General features: G+C 42.8%; 2 protein-coding genes across 9 annotated transcripts in view; one reads left to right on the top strand and one right to left on the bottom strand.

The window, feature by feature from the left end:
- Window positions 1-18,106, top strand: part of ITGBL1 (integrin subunit beta like 1) — a 1,366,350-nt gene that overhangs the window by 509,091 nt on the left and 839,153 nt on the right. The gene's annotated exons all lie outside the window — the stretch shown is intronic.
- TMTC4 (transmembrane O-mannosyltransferase targeting cadherins 4) overlaps window positions 1-18,106 on the bottom strand; it is a 66,287-nt gene that overhangs the window by 22,823 nt on the left and 25,358 nt on the right. For all 7 annotated transcript variants that reach the window (XM_087435880.1, XM_087435882.1, XM_087435881.1 and 4 more), the window contains 6 exons: window positions 10,410-10,507; window positions 7,443-7,535; window positions 7,052-7,216; window positions 6,024-6,226; window positions 4,273-4,444; window positions 4,055-4,186 (listed from right to left, as the gene is read on the bottom strand). In XM_087435880.1, coding sequence (XP_087292006.1) covers window positions 4,055-4,186; window positions 4,273-4,444; window positions 6,024-6,226; window positions 7,052-7,216; window positions 7,443-7,535; window positions 10,410-10,507 — 863 coding nt within the window. The remainder of the gene's footprint in view (window positions 1-4,054; window positions 4,187-4,272; window positions 4,445-6,023; window positions 6,227-7,051; window positions 7,217-7,442; window positions 7,536-10,409; window positions 10,508-18,106) is intronic.

Below are 18,106 nucleotides of genomic sequence, written 5' to 3'. Positions count from 1 at the left end.
TGTGAGCACACAGCGAGAAGGCTGCCATCTGCAAGCCAAGGAGAGAGGCCTCAGGAGAAACCAGCCCTGCTGACACCTTGATCTTGGACCTCTGGCCTCCAGAACTGTGAGAAAATAAACTTCTGTTGTTTAAGCCACTCAGTCTGTGGTACTTTGCAATGGTAGCCCTAGCAAACTAATATATTGTGAAATGCAGTAATGGTTTAAACACGTTCAAGTAGCATTACATCAGAACACTTCAAACCCCCCCCTGAAAATATAATCACATCCTGCCTTATCAATCATAACCTATAGTTATAGCATGTCTTCAAAAATACTAATATTTCTGGAAGGATATGGAGTGACATTCTTTAAGCACAAATGTAACAGATTTTTTTAACTGCCAATTTTAAAGTATATACATTTATTTTTACCTAGTCTGACAAAAGGAATCACAAGCAGAGATATCACAATGATAGAAATGTGTGCTATTGCGCAGCGCACAGTAAAATTTAAACTTTCTGAACCAAATTATTGCCCATTTGTAGGCATTATCATCTTCAAATTATAGCCTGGAGGAGGCCAGTCATTGCTGTGCCCAGAGCACGGGTTTTGAAAGATATGTTTTTTTTTTTTTTTTTTTTTAAATTTTTATTTATTTTCCCCCAAAGCACCAGTAGATAGTTGTATGTCGTAGTTGCACAGCCTTCTAGTTGCTGTATGTGGGACACGGCCTCAGCATGGCTGGAGAAGCGGTGCGTCGGTGTGTGCCCGGGATCCGAACCCGGGCCGCCAGCAGCGGAGCGCGTGCACTTAACCGCTAAGCCATGGGGCCGGCCCTGAAAGATATGTTCTAAACGGTTCCACTCTGTGCCTCCCCCAGCCCCAGCCTGGAAAAGTTGCTTCACCTCCTGTCCCGCGCACAAAAGAATGAATCTGGAGACAACCTTCGAGCACATGCTCGTGGTCCCCAGAATACAAAGACAGCTTCTACTCAGACTCAACACGACTCCTGCCTCTTCCGCCCCCGAGCTCCTGCAGCTCTCCTTTGTTACGAGGAAATTCTGTTTTCTCAATAAAAAGCTCAGACAAAGTGTTCAACTGCCCTCTGCAGTATAGACAGCGTTCTGTGAGACACCCAGAATGCCTGAGAGCAGAGGATCCGGAGATAAAGAAGGGGCACTCTGGAAATGCAGACTGCATTTGTGTCAACGGAACTACTTAAAAATCTGATACAGCCCTAGAAGGCAAGCTGTCCGTCATTAAGAACTGTAAACAGGTTTACCCAGAGGCAGCCTTATCCTATGGGTTATATGCAGGGAATTGTTTGAATAGAAAACAGCTGCTTAGATAACCTCTTGTTAAAAAAAACCCACACAGTTTCCTTAAAATAGTGTTTAAAGAATGATTGATTTTTTTTCCCATGGAATGTAAAAGATTGAAAAAGCCTGTTTATTCTTGAACTTTCCCTCTAGCCTATGTGATTCATACACTGAGGCAGTGAGGCAGCACAGAAGCCACAGATAAAACCCACCATTGCAACTGGGCGACATGTAACACAAATCACATAAGACCATCGATGATACAAGGCCCTCACCACCAGCGCTAAAACCAGCTTGTTTCAAATATTCTGCCAATATTTGATGTTAAACTTAAAATGTTTCAAACACATAAAAACCCTATAACCCATCCTGGTTCATCCTTAAGGAAATATCTCATTGTGGTATCTGATCCTTTCCATTGTTAAAGGAATTTAGAATTGTATTACAGAGTTGATACAAAGTGCAACATACTTTTAAGCCTTAAAAACTAGAAGTGACTGTACATATAATTAGATACTTGGTATCTTATACACAGTAGGCTCAAGGAATTTAATTTCCATTTGGCTCAGTTTAATCACTAATATTCAGTGCCTAACATATGCAAGGCACTGTGGGTAATTCAAATGCAGACCAGGCACCGCACAACCTACATGGATATTGCAATCTTTTGAGAAAGATGAGTCTCAGTTTGTAAATCTTGGCCTAATCTAGAGCCAGGTGCCAACTGCTTACTTAACATTCAATGAATATGAAGTGGAAACCAGTACAGAAAATGTATTGCCTGCAACAGAGTTGAGCAAACCAAACGTCTTCCTAAACGAGATCTCTTCCCTGAAATCAACCTAGATTTTTTCCAAAGAAAGGAAGACAATTTTATTACACTGCAATTTATAGCAGAAATTAAAAAAAAACTTCCATCCTGCTCATATGGAATGGTATCACTGAAAAGAGTTCTTAGAAAGGACATCACCACCGAGTCCATGTTGAAGATGGGGTCTGGTACACATGTCTTAAATTAAAAAGAGAAAACTATACAAACAGGCATAGGATGGTTGTGTGCACACCCTGTGTTTTCTAGCCTGTAATATATGAAATCACTTACTAGGGCAGATGTAGAGGCACAAATGTCACATATGTCCCAGCCCTCCTCATTTACTAATCTGGGCACCACACCATACCAGGTCTCTATCTAGCCACCTAAATACTAACCTTTCTATGCCTCAGTTTCTCCTATTTGGAAAAATAAAGAAAACAATACTCTCTCTCTAAAAACCTTAGGGGGAGGATAATGGAGATTAATTATAGAGCCTCTACAAAGAAATCTTAGTTCCTTGTGCGGAATGACTATACAAATAGAATATATAATTACTGTGATTCAAACAAAAAAGCAAAAATAAAGCAAATCTATTAACATTTATGAAATTAAATCATAGGCAATTTATTTTTAGTAGCATAAGATAAATTGATAGGCCAGCAAAGCAAATTAACAATATAAGCCTGAAGCCATTCACTCTTTTATCTAAGTCTCTTAACTATAAAACATGAACAAGATTTTTTTAATTCAAGCAAAAGACAAACAGGGAGTCAGCACCTTTTATACTATTCTTCACTTCAGGGTCACAATAAGATGTCAACTATTCATTAGATTTATTCATGTAATTTTGTCTGAAATTATTTTGCTTTCTCTTAATAGAGAATGTGGAAATGGGACAGAACTCCACAGAGTTCTTTGTCCCCCCCGCTCAAAGGATCACATTTAGGCATCCTAGGAAGCTCCAATTCTGATGACACAAGAGAGAATGCAGCATTATTTGATAATAATAATAATAATAATGTATACTAACACAAAACGCTTCTAACCTAACCCCTTAGCTTCCCACTTTGAGCAAGTAGCATTCCCTTCTTGTCATCTAATGCAACAATCAAAACTAAAGTGAGCCTAAGAAAGCTAACATTTCTTGAGCACTTACTCTATTCTACCTACCACGTTAGGGCACCTCAGACACTATATTTCACGATGGTCTCACAGCAAACCCAGGAGATAGGCATTACGGCCCCTTACAGACAAGGGCACTAAAAGTTCAAAAAGTTTAGTTTTGCCCCAAGAGGCACAACTAGTTAAGTGAAGAGCTTGAGTCATCAAGATACAGGTGAAACAAATTCCTACCAGAGGCTTCAACAAAAACACTGCCAATTTTAAAGTCTACACATTTATTTTTACTTAACCTGACAAAAGGAGTCACAAGCAGAGAAACCATAGGTGATAGAAACGTGTACTACTGCACACCAAACAGCATAATTTAAACTTCCTGAACCAAACTGCTGTCCATTCAAAGTGTTAGCATCTCAAATGACAGATGGAGGAGGCTAGTTAACGCGTGGCCAAAGCGTGCATTTTGAAGTGCGCTCTCAATGGTTTGACTCTGCGCCTCCCCGAGGCCCATGTGTGGTGTTACCCTCCTGCCAGCACTTCAAAGGGTGATTGAACCAAGTGGAAGATGAATAAAACCTCATTTAAGTAATGTGCTGTTTCACTGACACTGTCTGGTTTTAATGATTTCTTTTGAGTTATTTTGGATAAGTGGAATTTTAACAAATTTTATCAAAATCATTAAAAAAAAAGAAAAATCCAAGTATTTGGTGATGGTCTTATGCTAGATTCTGTGTGAAAGTAAACATTCTTCTGACTCAGCTGTTGAACTTCAAACATATCCTAGTCAAGTCTTTCTAAAGTAGCGAGGCAGCCCACATACCTTGGCATTGAGAGGACACACAGACAGGGCGCTTCTAAAAAGCCGCTCTTCACTCCGCCACTCGCAGCTGCGAGTCACGCATCTCAGCATGTTTATGAATAAAATTCCCAGTACGAAAGCACCGATTAGTTTCTTAAGAAGAGAGAGACATGGTAAACGTCATTAGTAAAATCCATCCACTCGTCCTGGTGATGAAGGGCACCACTCCTGGCCAATACCTTTTTCCTCGTATGTTTACTGAGAGCTCCGAATCCCAAAGTCAGCAGCATGCAGTACCCAGCACTGGGGAGGTAGAGGACTCGCTCTGCCACCACAAAGCCCACTCGGAAGAACAGGTTACTCGCAGGAAGAAATGGGATAATGAGAAATCCCAGGCCCAGTGTAAGGATCCTGGAAAATGAGAAGTACTTAAAATGGCTATTGCAGACTTCTCAAGAAAAATGTCCTACTCAACTTGAATGATAAAGACCTTTTCTTTCTTCAGCCCGCTAATTGAAAAAAGGTATCAGAAGCAGCAAAGAAATGTCATCAGTAGAGAGGGTTTAGCCTGGCTGTATTAGGATAAGACATAAAAATCTTACTAAGGCCCTTAGTATCAGGCATGAGGATAAAACTTACAAGTCACATGAAGACATTCATGAAAAAAGAATGACTACATTTGTGAGGCCTTATTACTTAACCTACTCCTAATTCTACCTCACACCCTGTAGGCGTTGAAGAGCTCAGTGGATATTGGTCCCAATTAGTCCAATATAGTTTTCATGGGAAAAAAAAAATTTCCTCCCTAAACTTAACAGGAATAATAATACTTCACTAGTTTAAGCTTTATAAAATCTGAAATAAACTAATATCATTTTTGGGTGCTACATCACCAAAAATTTCAGGCAAACAAAAAGAAAGCTGAGCAATAAAACACTCTGGAACTAGGCAATCCTTTTTAATGTCCCATATGATGCAAGAGGATGAATTAAAAGCTACGTCAAATATGGTGGCTCCTTCCCAAACTCTGTGCCAACAGTATTTAAAAAAATAAAATCCAGGGCCAGCCCGGTGGCGTAGTGGTTAAGTTCACATGCTCCGCTTTGGCGGCCTGGGGTTCACGAGTTTGGATCCTGGGCACAGACCTACACACCACTCATCAGACCATGCTGTGGCAGCATCCCACAAACAAAATAGAGGAAGACTGGCACAGATGTTAGCTCAGCGACAATCTTCCTCAAGCAAAAGGAGGAACATTGGCAACAGATGTTAGCCCAGGGCCAATCTTCCTTACCCCCCAAAAAATAAATAAAATAAAATCCTATTGCACATGTATAAGTGAATTGGGACTAAAGTTTGTTGCCCTTTAGAATTACGAACCAATTTAAGACACAGGTAAACTTGAAAACCTAATTTATTTTGAGAAATTACTAATCTAATTCCATAAACACTTATGCTTAAAGGAAATCATCTTAAATAGTTTTCTTTTTCATGAAGAACATTTGCTTCCCCCTAATTATTTTCTCAATAACCTTTTTTTTCCTTTTTTGGTGAGAAAGAATAGTCTCTTTGGGGCAGCAGTTTATTTTGTACCAAACAACAACAGAAGGAATCACTAGCTTCCACCAGGGTTTTCTGAAGGAGAATTGTGAAATAATGGGCACAACACACATCAATTACACTCTCTGTTCTGACCATAAATTACTCTTTACCACCTACAGAGAAAAGGATCTCAAAATGCTACTTCACGGGCAAAGGGGGAGAGGGACGCAGCAGCCATCCCTCCCCCCTCCTCCAAGTTCACTCCCCGTGAGTTGAAGCCAGCGATGGATTCCAAATGGGTAGAACTCATTGTACCCATAAATATGTATTTGAAACAAATCTCCTTCGACATTACTTCCACAAAATTGTTAAAATGATCAGTGCTGGATTTAGCAAAATGCTTCTGACTCAACCTTGGGTGCAAGTTAAAATTCAGCGCTCCTCTCACCTTCTCCTGTGGCTGTCTTCAGAGCACAGGGCTTGGCGTATTAGGCCAATTAGGCAGATCCAGAGAGCTGCTAGTGCAATTACCCTCCAGTCACCAACCGACTTAATGAGGGGGATGCAGCCCATTGACCAATCAAAACACAGCCACCAGGGGCACAGCAGCAGCCAGGCATTCAATGAATAGTAGTAATTATAGTTTATGGCCTGTCAGTCAAAAGGAAAACAAACATTTGATACTGAACTTGAAAAAATATATATATCCTAACTCCACTTCTGAGGCATCCATACGCCTCTATTCAAAGAGAGCAGTTGTATAAAAGAAAACGTTGCCACTTTCTACATTGGGCATGGGGCTGTAGTTTGCACTTTATTAAATGCATTCAGATTTTAAGAAATAAAAATACAGCAAACCCACCAGACTCTGCTATACATTTGTTATATTTCTGGTCAAACTACGTCTAATTTACTTAGTGATGCCCAAAGTGACCCAGGAAATCTGAGGCCCAGGGGCATCTGTGTGTGTAACAACATAAGAATAGGGTTCTATGGCCTTTCTCTTTATCTCTGTCTCTATGAAACGCATGGCTAAGAATCTGTGGCTTGACACCCTTGCCTTCAGAAAAAGCAAACCTTTACAATAAGAGAATCTTGACACCGTTAGACTTTTACAGATACCACTGATATTGTTATATTTTGTCTTCACCCCACCACATCAGTTTCCTTTGTAACAAAAGTAATGGGGTCAGGGGACACTTTAACGAGGCTGGCAAGAAACCTGATATTAGAAGGAAGCACTCCTCCTTAATTTTGATTAGAAAGGAAACACAAGGGGCTTCTACCCTCTCAATCCCCTAATAAAAACCTGGTTCATCCTAGAATATCCTTAGTGAGAACAAACAAACATGGAGGTGTTCCATTTATTAGGGATTTTGTGGGGGTGCAGGGGAGGGAGATGAGGAGGGGGGATGAGGGATCTGAGATTCTGGTGGGCAAAGAAGATAACCCAGGGGCGGCAGACTCGGAACTCACCCTGACCAAGGCGCTGTCTGCAAAGGAGGCAGGGTTGTCCACCTCGGTGAACGCCGGTGGCCCAGTGCCCATGATTCTCCAGCGCACGAAGAGCACCCCTGCTCCCCCCGAGGCCAGGAGGGTTATTCTGAAGAGGAGGCCTCCATTCCTGAGCACACTGATGTTCTGAAAGGACACCCCAAAGTCCCTGATGTCCCAGATTTTCAAATAAAAGTGCAGCCAAGCCAGGTACAAATGTGCAGCAATTCTCCCTAAACTTTGTTGACACTGTGCTTTAAAAGGCCATCTATCTCAGAATTCAAAATCGCAAGAAATACTTTGAAAACGGCATTTTAAATCAGCTGGTACTTGACATTTTCCACGCCTGGGCTGGAGACAGAAGTATACTCACCTCTAATGACTTGTCCTTATGGAGTACCTTCTGGACAATTTCCAGAACATTTAATTTGCCTATCACCAAGATGTCAAAGACTGCATTCAACCCCTAAGGAGGCAAAGCAAGGCAATCAGTGACGGGAGAGACTGACTCTGATTAGGTAGCAATTATACTTCACAATTTAATACTGAATCTAGACTAGGAATGTAGTAGATTAGATAATCATGGAAGACCTCTTCAGCTCTAAAAAAATCCTCCCCTATTGTTTCTATGAAATTAGCTCATGGTAATATATTATAGCAAATTTGTTATCTAGTAAATCCTTGTTAGCCATAATTTCATAGTCTGCATATAAGAGTGCCATAAGATTCAGGATAGCTAGAAATTTGGGGTTCCCAGGAGAAGTTCTGTAGAGGTCCCTCTTCCCCTTTTTTTTTCTTTACTATAAAACAGTCCCTTAGTTGATGTAACAGAGTGGCTACCTGTGCAGTAATTATGCCTAAGAAGATAAAGGGAACCATCAACCTCAAAAACCCAGCCACAAAAGTAAATACACCTCCAGAACCTCAAGTGCTGACTGATTTTGGTAAGGGCAGTAGAAGTGGGACCAGAACATATAGAATAATCTCTGAGGGGGCTTGGGAGATCTATCAGGGTCAGACTCCTGGATGTCCACCAGCTGTCCCTTCTTGCTGGGCACATGGCCTGACTGCATTTCCCAGCCCGCCCTGTGGTTAAGCGAGGTCATGTGACTGAGTTCCAGCCCAGGGAACATGGGAAGAAGTGACAATGCCCCAACCTGGAGGTCTGGTTATAGACCTGGGCGTGCTCCTCCACTCACTTCTCCTTCAGTGGCTGTGATGGAGACGATGGAGATGATCCGGGCGACTTTAGAAACTACACACTGAAGATGGCACAGCCTCTGCCAGCCTGGGCCCACCACGTGGAGGACAGCCAACTCTGTTACGTGAAGCCTTGCCCACGACTACTGGGTGAACGATAACTTCAATTATGTGAAGCCAATGGATTTTGGGAGTGTGATACTGAAGCTCCACCTATGCCACCAGCCTCCAACAGCACCATGATGGTTTCTTTGGCAGCTATTATACCTACAGTCACAGGCTGAAGGCCGGATGAGCTGTGGATTCCACTGTCTACCCTGCAGTGGACTTTCTACAGATGTCACTGCCACAGGTAACATCATCTAGCAGAACTCCCTACTCAATCTGGATAAAGTGGTCAGAATATACATGGCATATATGGTTAAAGCTGCCCCTAAATGACTTGGGTCTTTTTAATATGGGGCTTTGTGGCAAAGAGGATCATAAATCATCAGAAGCCAGTGGTAATTTGTGGTTTTCAGAGCAAGGATGACATCCCTACTTAACCCTCTCCCATAAATGCTGGGAGCCATTAATTATCCAATACACAGGCCAGCGCTGGGTTAATCATTTCAAAGAATTCTGGTTTTATTTACCCATGTGATACACGATTTTAGTGGGTCACAGAAGACCATTTCTGCCTGGGTGTAAACCATTTTCCAGAAGGCAGAAGCTCCATTTGTTTTTCTGCCTGTGAGCTAGACAATAGTCACCAAGGGGTGATGGGGCCGTGTCATCACGAGGACAAACTTGGGTTTGGCACTCCCTCCTCCTTCCATTTAAATGCATCATCAAAATGTCCACATTCTAATAAAATTTTTGAAAACAGCTAAATTTCACCATATCTCTATTCACATAAATTTAACCTAACTCTTTAGTGCTTTAGTGCAAATGTTAATGTACGTAGGAGTCACCTGGGGACCTTGTTATATGGAGATTCTGATTCAGCAGGCCTGGGGTGGGTTCTGAGATCTTAAATTTCTAATAAGCTCCCAGAAGATGCCAATGCTACTGGACCTCATACCACACTTTGAGAAGCAAGGGTTCAGAGCAGTGGTTCTCAATAGGACGAATTTGTCCCCCAGGAGATGCTTGACAATGTCTGGAGACAGTTTAGGTTGTCACAACTGAGGGGCTCCTACTGGCATTTAGAGGGTAGAGGCCAGGGCTGCTGCTAAACATCCTACAACGCACAGGACAGCCCCCCATAAGAAAGAATGATCCAGCCCAAAATGTCAATAATGCCAAGGCTGAGAAACATTGGTTTAGAGCAAACTTAAAAACAGTTACTTATGAAATTCAAGTCTCTTTGTACAGTAATTCTTTCTACATCATTTCCTAACTAGCCAACCTTAATCTTACAGATCGAGCCCAATACAACTGCTGATCTTTGCCCTGACTTGTGAAACCCCAAATAGCTTTGCTCTTTCTTTCCCAAGCTATTCCCATATGGGCCATTCACATCCCACATCTTTGTCTTCCATCTCTCTACCTCTGCTCACATCCCTAATTTCTAAATTTCCCTCTAACAATGTAAGGCAGAGATTTGGCTAGAATGGAGAAAAAGGAAAGTGGATGTCAATGCCTCTCCCTTCCTGGGGCTTCAATTCTGATCAGACCCAGGACATGCATGCCTCTACTCTTCAGAGGCCCTCTCTTCTCCTCTGACGTTTCCAGTTGAAGCCAAGTATAACATAACATACATCAATACTTGTTTAATTGGGACCAGAAGCAGGGATGGGGTCAGAACACTGTTGTATTTAGGACTGCTGAAATATGAAGAGCATCCTAGAAAACTCAAACCACTCTTTTCTCTTTTTCTACAGGACCGCTCCAAGAGAGCTAATCACCAGTCTTTAAGAACCTTCCTCTCTCCATTTCCACCAGTTGCTAAGATAGTCAACTGAGACTGTCAATTCCCATCTGAAAAGCCAGGATTGTGACAGCACAAGTCATTGGTCCAGAAAGGTCTACGACTGCAGGCCGGCAATAGGGTAGAGAAGTAGAGGAGGTCACAGAGGCAGGGCCAGCCCCACTGATCTTTATAGGAGGGGCAAGGGTGCGTATAGAGAGCAGGCCCTGACCACATCCTGGGTCTTACCAGCACGGTGATCCCTTGCTCTTTGCACAGCATGGCCACCGCTCCCAGGAGGATACTCAGCAACACCCAGAAGGTTGAATGCGTTCCCTCCTTGTTACCTGCCAATTAAGAAAAATGACAAACGTAAAAGTCATACAACACAGCTCAGTCTTGTTAGCACCAGGAACTACAATTCTAAGCCTGCACCTTAAATAGCCACAATTTAAGAACAGAGTTTGGTCTTCTGACAGCATTGCTCTGTGGGCGTGTGTTAGACCCCTGCCTTTCCGGTTAGACAGCACTCTCCAAAGGAACACACGTTCCTTTAGAACGTACCCTAGCAGGTGCCCAGTGCATTTGGGAGGCAACGTAATGAAGCTCTGGCCACAAAGACATCTCATCGCACAGTCCCCATGAAGCAAGTTCCTTCTTCCCAACCTGCCAATCACCTAATAGGCCATTCTGACAAGTGGTGACGAGAACTCCCACTGAGAGTGTAAGCACTGCATGTGGTTGCACGATGACCCCAGCAGTTACCGCTGCTGTCACAACAGGGGTGATGAGAACGCCTGAACTGCTCTGAGAACCTCTAGTCCTCCCAGGACAGGAGTCCAGAGCAGCTCTGCAAATCTCAGCTACTCCTGGGACAGGAATGTGGGCTCTCTGCACATCAGGTGGCCTTAAGATAGGTCTGCTCTGCTACCAGTGTGGAATAGCTCTCACCTGTGAAGGATGCTGGACCACTGACCAAGGCCTGGCACCCACCTAGCACCTGGGGCAGGTAAAGGCCCAGGCCAGGCTGGGCTGCCAACCTGCATGGGGACCGGAGCATCAACAGGAAGCCAAAATATCACTAGAAATGTGAAAGCAGTAGTAAGAAGCTCGGGGTGGGGCTGAGTTCAAGTGATAACCGATGGTCTCTAAACTCCCTTCTGAGGGAGGGAGGTCGGGCTATACGCTGTTTGGTGGGTGGTATATGCAACTTGGGGGCCAGAGCCGAACTGCCTGGGAGGAGAGGAAGGGCCATACGTGGTGCTCCTCTCTGTTCTTCCTTGGTGAGACCCTCACCTCCTCACCTGCACTGGCATTACGAGGCTCGTGGGGAAAATGTCCTCATTCATAACCAGGCTCCAGCAGCAGGAGAGATTCAGAAGTCAAGCAGAAAGGACATACAGACTAACATTTTCTGATCTTTTTGGCTTTTCTTGGGAATCTCTGTATATCAAATTTCCAGGTTGAATGTACAAAGAGGCAGAGCTGATATAATACAGAAAACGTGTCTTTGGCTATTACGGTTGAGGCACTTGAAGGCTTTTCACGAGCCCAACTGATCAACAGAAAAGCCTCATTAACTTGGATTCCATCGTCTCATAAAACACAATGAACACTCTTGTTTTAAGCTTTTCCAGTCCTCCCTGTAGCCTGCAGGATCAAGGCGGCCCTTCTGAGAATGGCACTGAAGGCCTTGCTCACCTGGCGGCATCCCCCTCCCCCAACCCCAGCTTCCCCGGGTCCAGTCCGTATTCCAGGCACACCGGCCAGCATTTACTCTGTGCAAAGCGCTAAGTGCAAAGCACTTACTCTGCTTTGCACATTCCTTCTCTTAGGCTAGAATGCCCCCAGCAAAATCCTGCCCCTCATATAAAGCTGTCAAATGTCACTTATGCTGTGACCCCACCCCGGCCCTCCCAGGCAGCCTCCTTTCTCAACTCACTTGTTTTTTCCAGTCGGAACAGCTGTCTGCACGTCTGACTGCCCTGAGAGCAGGGTCTGTCTCACTCATCTCGGTGCCCCTGACCCCCTAGATTAAATCAGCTGTAGCGCCCTAAACTGCCCTTATCACAATCTATCACAACAGTCTTCATAGTGTGCTACAAATACTTGATTTTCTGAATTTTCCCCAGAAGGGGGTTTCTCAGCCTCAGCACTACTGTTTGGGCTGGTGAATTCCTTGCTGGAGGGTCGCCCTGTGCATCGTAGGATGTTCAGCATCACCCGGAGCTTCTCCTCATCAGATGCCAGTAGTACTCCCGGCCCTCAGTTGTGACAACCAAAAAATGTCACAGACTTTGCCAAATGTCACGGGAGGCGGGGGGAGAAATCACCCCAGTTGAGACCACTGCCCTGAACTAGCATTGTTCACAGTGTATGGACCTGTCCTTGGATCCTGGAAACGCAGACTCGCGGACCCCATCCAAACCTTCAGAATCAAAACGCGAGGGTGGAACCAGCAATGGGCCTTTTAACCAGGTCTCCAGGTGATCCTGATGCTCACCAAATTTTTAGAAGCATCTCCCTAGGTAGGAAGCTTGCTCACAGCAGCATCCCTGCCACCATGCCTGGCTTGTTGCAGCAACTCAAATCTTTATTGACAGAATCCACAGCACCTGACTGCCTCTGGAAAGGCAACAGGTGTTCAGTGAATGAAATGACTATCCACTATCTACTGAAAAGGGCAATAAGCCAACTAATCATAGAACCACAACGTACTAAAAGTTGGAGTACTTCTTTTTTTCTGAGGAAGTTTAGCCCTGAGCTAACACCTGTCGCCAATTCTCCTCTTTTTAGCTGAGGACGACTGACCCTGGGCTAACATCCATGCCCATCTTCCTCTACTTTATATGGGACACCGCCACAGCATGGCTTTGATGAGTGGTGCGTTGGTCTGTGCCCAGGATTGGAACCCACGAACCCTGGGCCACCCAAGTGAAGTGCACGAACTTAACCAACATGCCATGACGCCGGCCCCTGAGGTGCTTCTTAGAGGTTGTGTGGTGATGGAAATGCTGGAATCCTTTCCAGGACACTTCCAGTGGGGAGTCATGAGGCCTTGACTTCAGCGACTTCAGCCATGGGTATTAACTTCCCATGACAGCCCATTTCGGTTTTAAACTTTGGGTTGTTAGAATGTTCTTCCTTAGAGCGAGCCCATGCCTCCTCCCTAAACTTCAGGTCTTGCCTGCCTAGAGCAGCGTCTCTCCAATTGTCCAGGCAGCACAGAGCCTGGAGGTCCAGTTCCCTCTACGGAAAACCACTGTACATCAGTATATTTATTCCATCAAGCAAACGAAGGATAATTCACTTGTAGAAATTACATACATCATATGTATGTAATATCAAAAGATCACAATTACGAGCCACAAAAACAACAAAACCCTGTTAAATTAAACATGACTGTATTTGAGTGTTTACAGATTTATTGGAATTTATTATTTTCTCTGGCATTTGCTAGCAATCATTAGCAGATGAGTGTCCCTAGATAACAAGGCTTTTTAAAAAAATTATGGCCAAAATAACCCTAAAGCTAATGTATCGGTTAACTCCTTTTAGGATATGACTTTGAGAAAGGCCCCACAAGTTTCAGCAGCAGAGCACAGGGGTCCAGCTGGCAAGACAGGTGACCACACAATGCACCAGCCAGAGCACTGGGGAAAGCCACGCCTTCTGACACATGACAGAATGGACCGCAGATGACACCCTTAAGGCGTGTCCTTTCCACCTCCATGTACGGTGTATGCCTAGTTCCTTTAGCCCTTCCTCCTGTAACACATCTTCCCAAATCTGTCACACCACTTTCAGGATTTTCTCATATCAGCAGTTTATATGTAAGTAGGCGCTTTGAATTAGAAATGAACCCACGTATGACTTTGGGGTCTCCTCTATAGATAAATGGGGTAAAAGACACCCACACCAGGCTCCCGTGGCCCACAGGGTACCACACCAGGCCCCGCACAAGGAGATGGCGCTGTTGGCCCCCAGTCTCAGTCCCCTGTTCTCATGCCCACTAAGCATAAGGTTCAATAGGTCACTAGAAACCAAAGGCACTTCTCCCCCCATTACCTGGACTTGATTTTTGTAAGCCTCCCCCACTCCCACAATTTGTGTTCATACCTCTTAACGAAACGTAACATGACTTCCCAATGTAAAGCTCCCTGTTCTGAACATTAAAAGCAGGTCCCTTGATCATTGTACATTTCTTCCTAGAAAAACTGAATTAGCTTGTATTTTACTTGACTGTAACATGGATTAACTTTCCCTCTACGGACCAGTGGCTGGATAGGAACAAAATTCCCAGTTCCTCCATTAGAACACCTGAAGGACTGCTTCAGCCCATCCTGAAAGCGATGGGCTCATGTTCCACATGTCTGGCATTTGAAATGGCCTTCTCCTTAGACGGCTAAATCAGAGATTTCACTGAATACAGAAAAATAACACATAGAAAACACAGCTTTCAGATTTACTGATAGCCTTCTCCCTAATTTTACCCCATAATTGCACCACACTTCTCAAACCCCAAATTTCTCTAAGGGACCCAGACTCCCTCCACCTCTCAAATCATCTATCACAATTCCTCTGGAAGAGTCCTACTCTTTAATTTTCTCTTAATTTAAATTTCTCCTGATTTTGTTCAAACGTGCAGTATGAAAACGTGAAAGATGAAGACAATGTTCCTTTGCTGAAGAAGTTTCTTCAGTTTCAGTGATAATTAAATGTTAAACGTCACTTCTCAACAATGGCATTTTCAGATCAAAGGCAAAATTTCAGTGGTCAGTTATAAACCTAGTGATGGCTTCACAGAACCACATTCTCGACCTGCCACCGCCCAAAAGAGTAGGCATTATAGCTAAGGAGCACCTGAAATTTATCTAGTTCCTATTGAAATGTGTTGTAAGTGGAAAATACAAACCCAATTTTGAAGACACAGTATGATACAAAAAATGTAAAATATTTCATAACTTTTATACTGACTACATGTTGAAATGATAATATTTAATATATTGGGCTAAATAAAATGTATTGTTAAAATTCATCTCACCTGTTTCTTTTTACAACAAGGCTACTAGAACATTTTACATCACACGTATGGCTCATGTTCTAATTCTACTGCACAGCACTGTGTAGACCACATGCTCAGAGACCCAGCTCATAGGTGAAATGCCTGGCACACGGCTGTTTGAATTCCAAGTCTGCCTTTGAAAACTCGAAGATATGAAATGAGTTTGCCTATTTAAATCCAACTCTTTCTCCCCCAATCCCTACCAGAGTAGCCACTTGATATTTTACCAAGAGTCATAAGAGACTAAGCACACACACTCCAGTTTCTCCAGAACCCAAACTGGAAAGCTTAATTTAATGAATATTTTTTAACTATTTCATATAAAGCAAAGGGGTCCTCGTTACAAATGTATGGTATGGTGTGCATGATAAACCAAGGCCATCCCAAATGGCGCTGACAGTGTTTCCAGTACTGGGGTGAACAAGCAAGGCCTGGTAAAAATTAAATAATCACCTGGGAAACTGTCCTGAGTTTGGGACAGCCCAGCCTAGCAGATTTCTGGTAAGATAGCCTGCTCTAGTATAATTTTACCCACGTAATTCCCCAAACTAAGATTTTCTTTGAGTCTTGATTTATCAAGGTGACTAATGCTACCAATTGCCAATATACAGCATAATCTGGATGAATTTGGATTTTGTGTTTTTGTGACTATGTTCTTACTTAGTAACTAATGCAAGCTACTCTTTTATTTCCAAGTTTGAGCATTTTAATAAGACAACTGAAACAGATAATAGTAGGCTGCCTTGCATATAGGTGGCACTCAATAAATATTTGTTGAATCCGTAAATAGTTTATTTCTGTGTTTATCAGAAGTGTTATTTTATTACCATATTTCTTATGCAATTATGAGGTTAATTTAATACCAAAAAGCTAATAATTTGCTCAATGTGAACAACTACAGGCAGAAGTCAAGTCTTTTCACTTTTAGTCCTTGAAATTGTGAGTCCTCCTCACAATGGAAGAATCTCCCTCACTTGAGAGACTCTCTTTTTTTTTTCCGATGAGGAAGATTTTGCCCTGAGCTAATATCTGTTGCCAATCTTCCTCTTTTTGCTTGAGGAAGATTGTCGCTGAGCTAACATCTGTACCAATCTTCCTCTATTTTGTATGTGGGATGCCACCACAGCGTGGCTTGATGAGCAGCGTGCAGGTCCGTGCCTGGGATCCCAACCCGTGAACCCGGGCTGCTGAAGCGGAGTGCATGAACTTAAACACTATGCCACCGGGTGGGCCCGAGAGACTCTCTTTTAAAAAAATAAGCTATTAAAAAAATTACAAAAGAAATATTAAAAGGCATGAGAAAAACTGATTATTTTAATTTTAAATTTAGAAATAACTGTTAAAAACAGTAAAAATAAATCCTGAGAGGCAATGTCACTTCCAGTGGAGTTGCATTTATGAATATTTTCATTCAATAAAACCCTCCCCAAATAGGGAATTCTATCTGGTGCACAGCTCTATGTAAGCCTTTCAGGATGTTACCTTTACCCTGAGTTCTCCATCTCATCTCCATCCAGTCTGCTAAATGTTAAGTACCAGTGACCCAGGAGAGGAAGAAAAAGACCATTCTTACACCATGCAACATCTCTTATCACTTAAAAAGATAACTTGCTCTAGGATAATTAGGCAGCATTAGCAAACATCAACAGTTTATGATCCAGAACTTAAGAGAGATTGGCTATAAAATCTCTTTGTTGTTTCAATATATGTCTCTATTACCTAAGATAATTGAATCGCTTAGGTAAGCGGAGGCAAAAGCTAATGGAGTGGAGGGAGCACAGGGGGAAAAGCCCCAAAAATGCATGAACAGAAAGACACTTGTCAGCACTAACACCCACAAGTGCCAACAGATGTGATCAATTTAATGAAGCATGTGCCTCGGATTTGGCACCACTTTGCAGTGGGAAGATCTTTCAGAAAAAGCATCACATTGTACGAGCTACCCTCTGCACTCGATGCCTGGCATCTCTGCTGCCTTGAAACTGGCACGTTATGTTGTATGTGGGAACCACGCCACCCCGACAGGTGGCCCCCACTCTCTCTGCCAGAGTGACACAATAAGCATCAGATTCTCGTTCCAAAAGTTGGAGCCAACCAAGCAGTGCTTCCACCGCAGAAGGAAAGAAGTCAGACGCTGACATTCTGACGGGACCATTTTGGGAAAATTGAGCAATGCAGAAACCCAAGAAACATGAAGGCAGAGAAAAGAGAACTTACATGAATGCTACTGTCAGAATTCAGTCGGCAAGGACCCCAACCTAAAAACTAGTGTCCAGTACTATGTGAGTTACACAATCCCCTCCCTCCTTAAAGCTACATGATTCTAAATCAGAGAAAAACAGATGTCTGAAATAATGAAAATATGAAGAAATGATATAGTAAGAGTTATCCTATTTTAGTTGCCTGAACTATGAAAAGGAGAGCAATATAGTAAATAAAGTTTAAGAACTTAAAACAACTGAGATTTGAAACCTTGTCTTTATAATAATTTAGAATTTAAAATGGTGCTTCTAGGTCTGTAGCAAATTCATTCCCCTCTTGAAAAGATTCTCTCCTCCTCACTATAAATGAGACTAATTAAATTTCTCTTCTTAGTCCTAAGGCCCATGCAGCGAGTATTTGAAGGTATGAGTTTAGAAAAGAAATTGTTTTGGCTATTCTAGCAAGCTTGTCATGCAGAGAGATTATCTGTTTCCAATCTGAAATACTAGGCTTTCAGAGAGAGATGAATATTGACAAGATATCTTATCATAAGAACAATATTTTTTGTTTTGGGCATTCAGAAATAATAACAGTGTGCCACTGATTTCATCTGACTTAGTGTTGTTTTTTTTTTTTAAGAAAAAGCATGCTTTCTTTATAAGAACATTTCCTTAAAAAA

This window comes from Ceratotherium simum, chromosome 10 (genome assembly GCF_057802395.1).
Source record: "Ceratotherium simum simum isolate JZ-2026a chromosome 10, ASM5780239v1, whole genome shotgun sequence".
In the NCBI taxonomy this organism is placed as follows: Eukaryota; Metazoa; Chordata; class Mammalia; order Perissodactyla; family Rhinocerotidae; genus Ceratotherium; species Ceratotherium simum.
The sequence above is the reverse complement of the archived record's forward strand: the minus strand, read 5'-3'. Positions and strand labels throughout refer to the sequence as shown.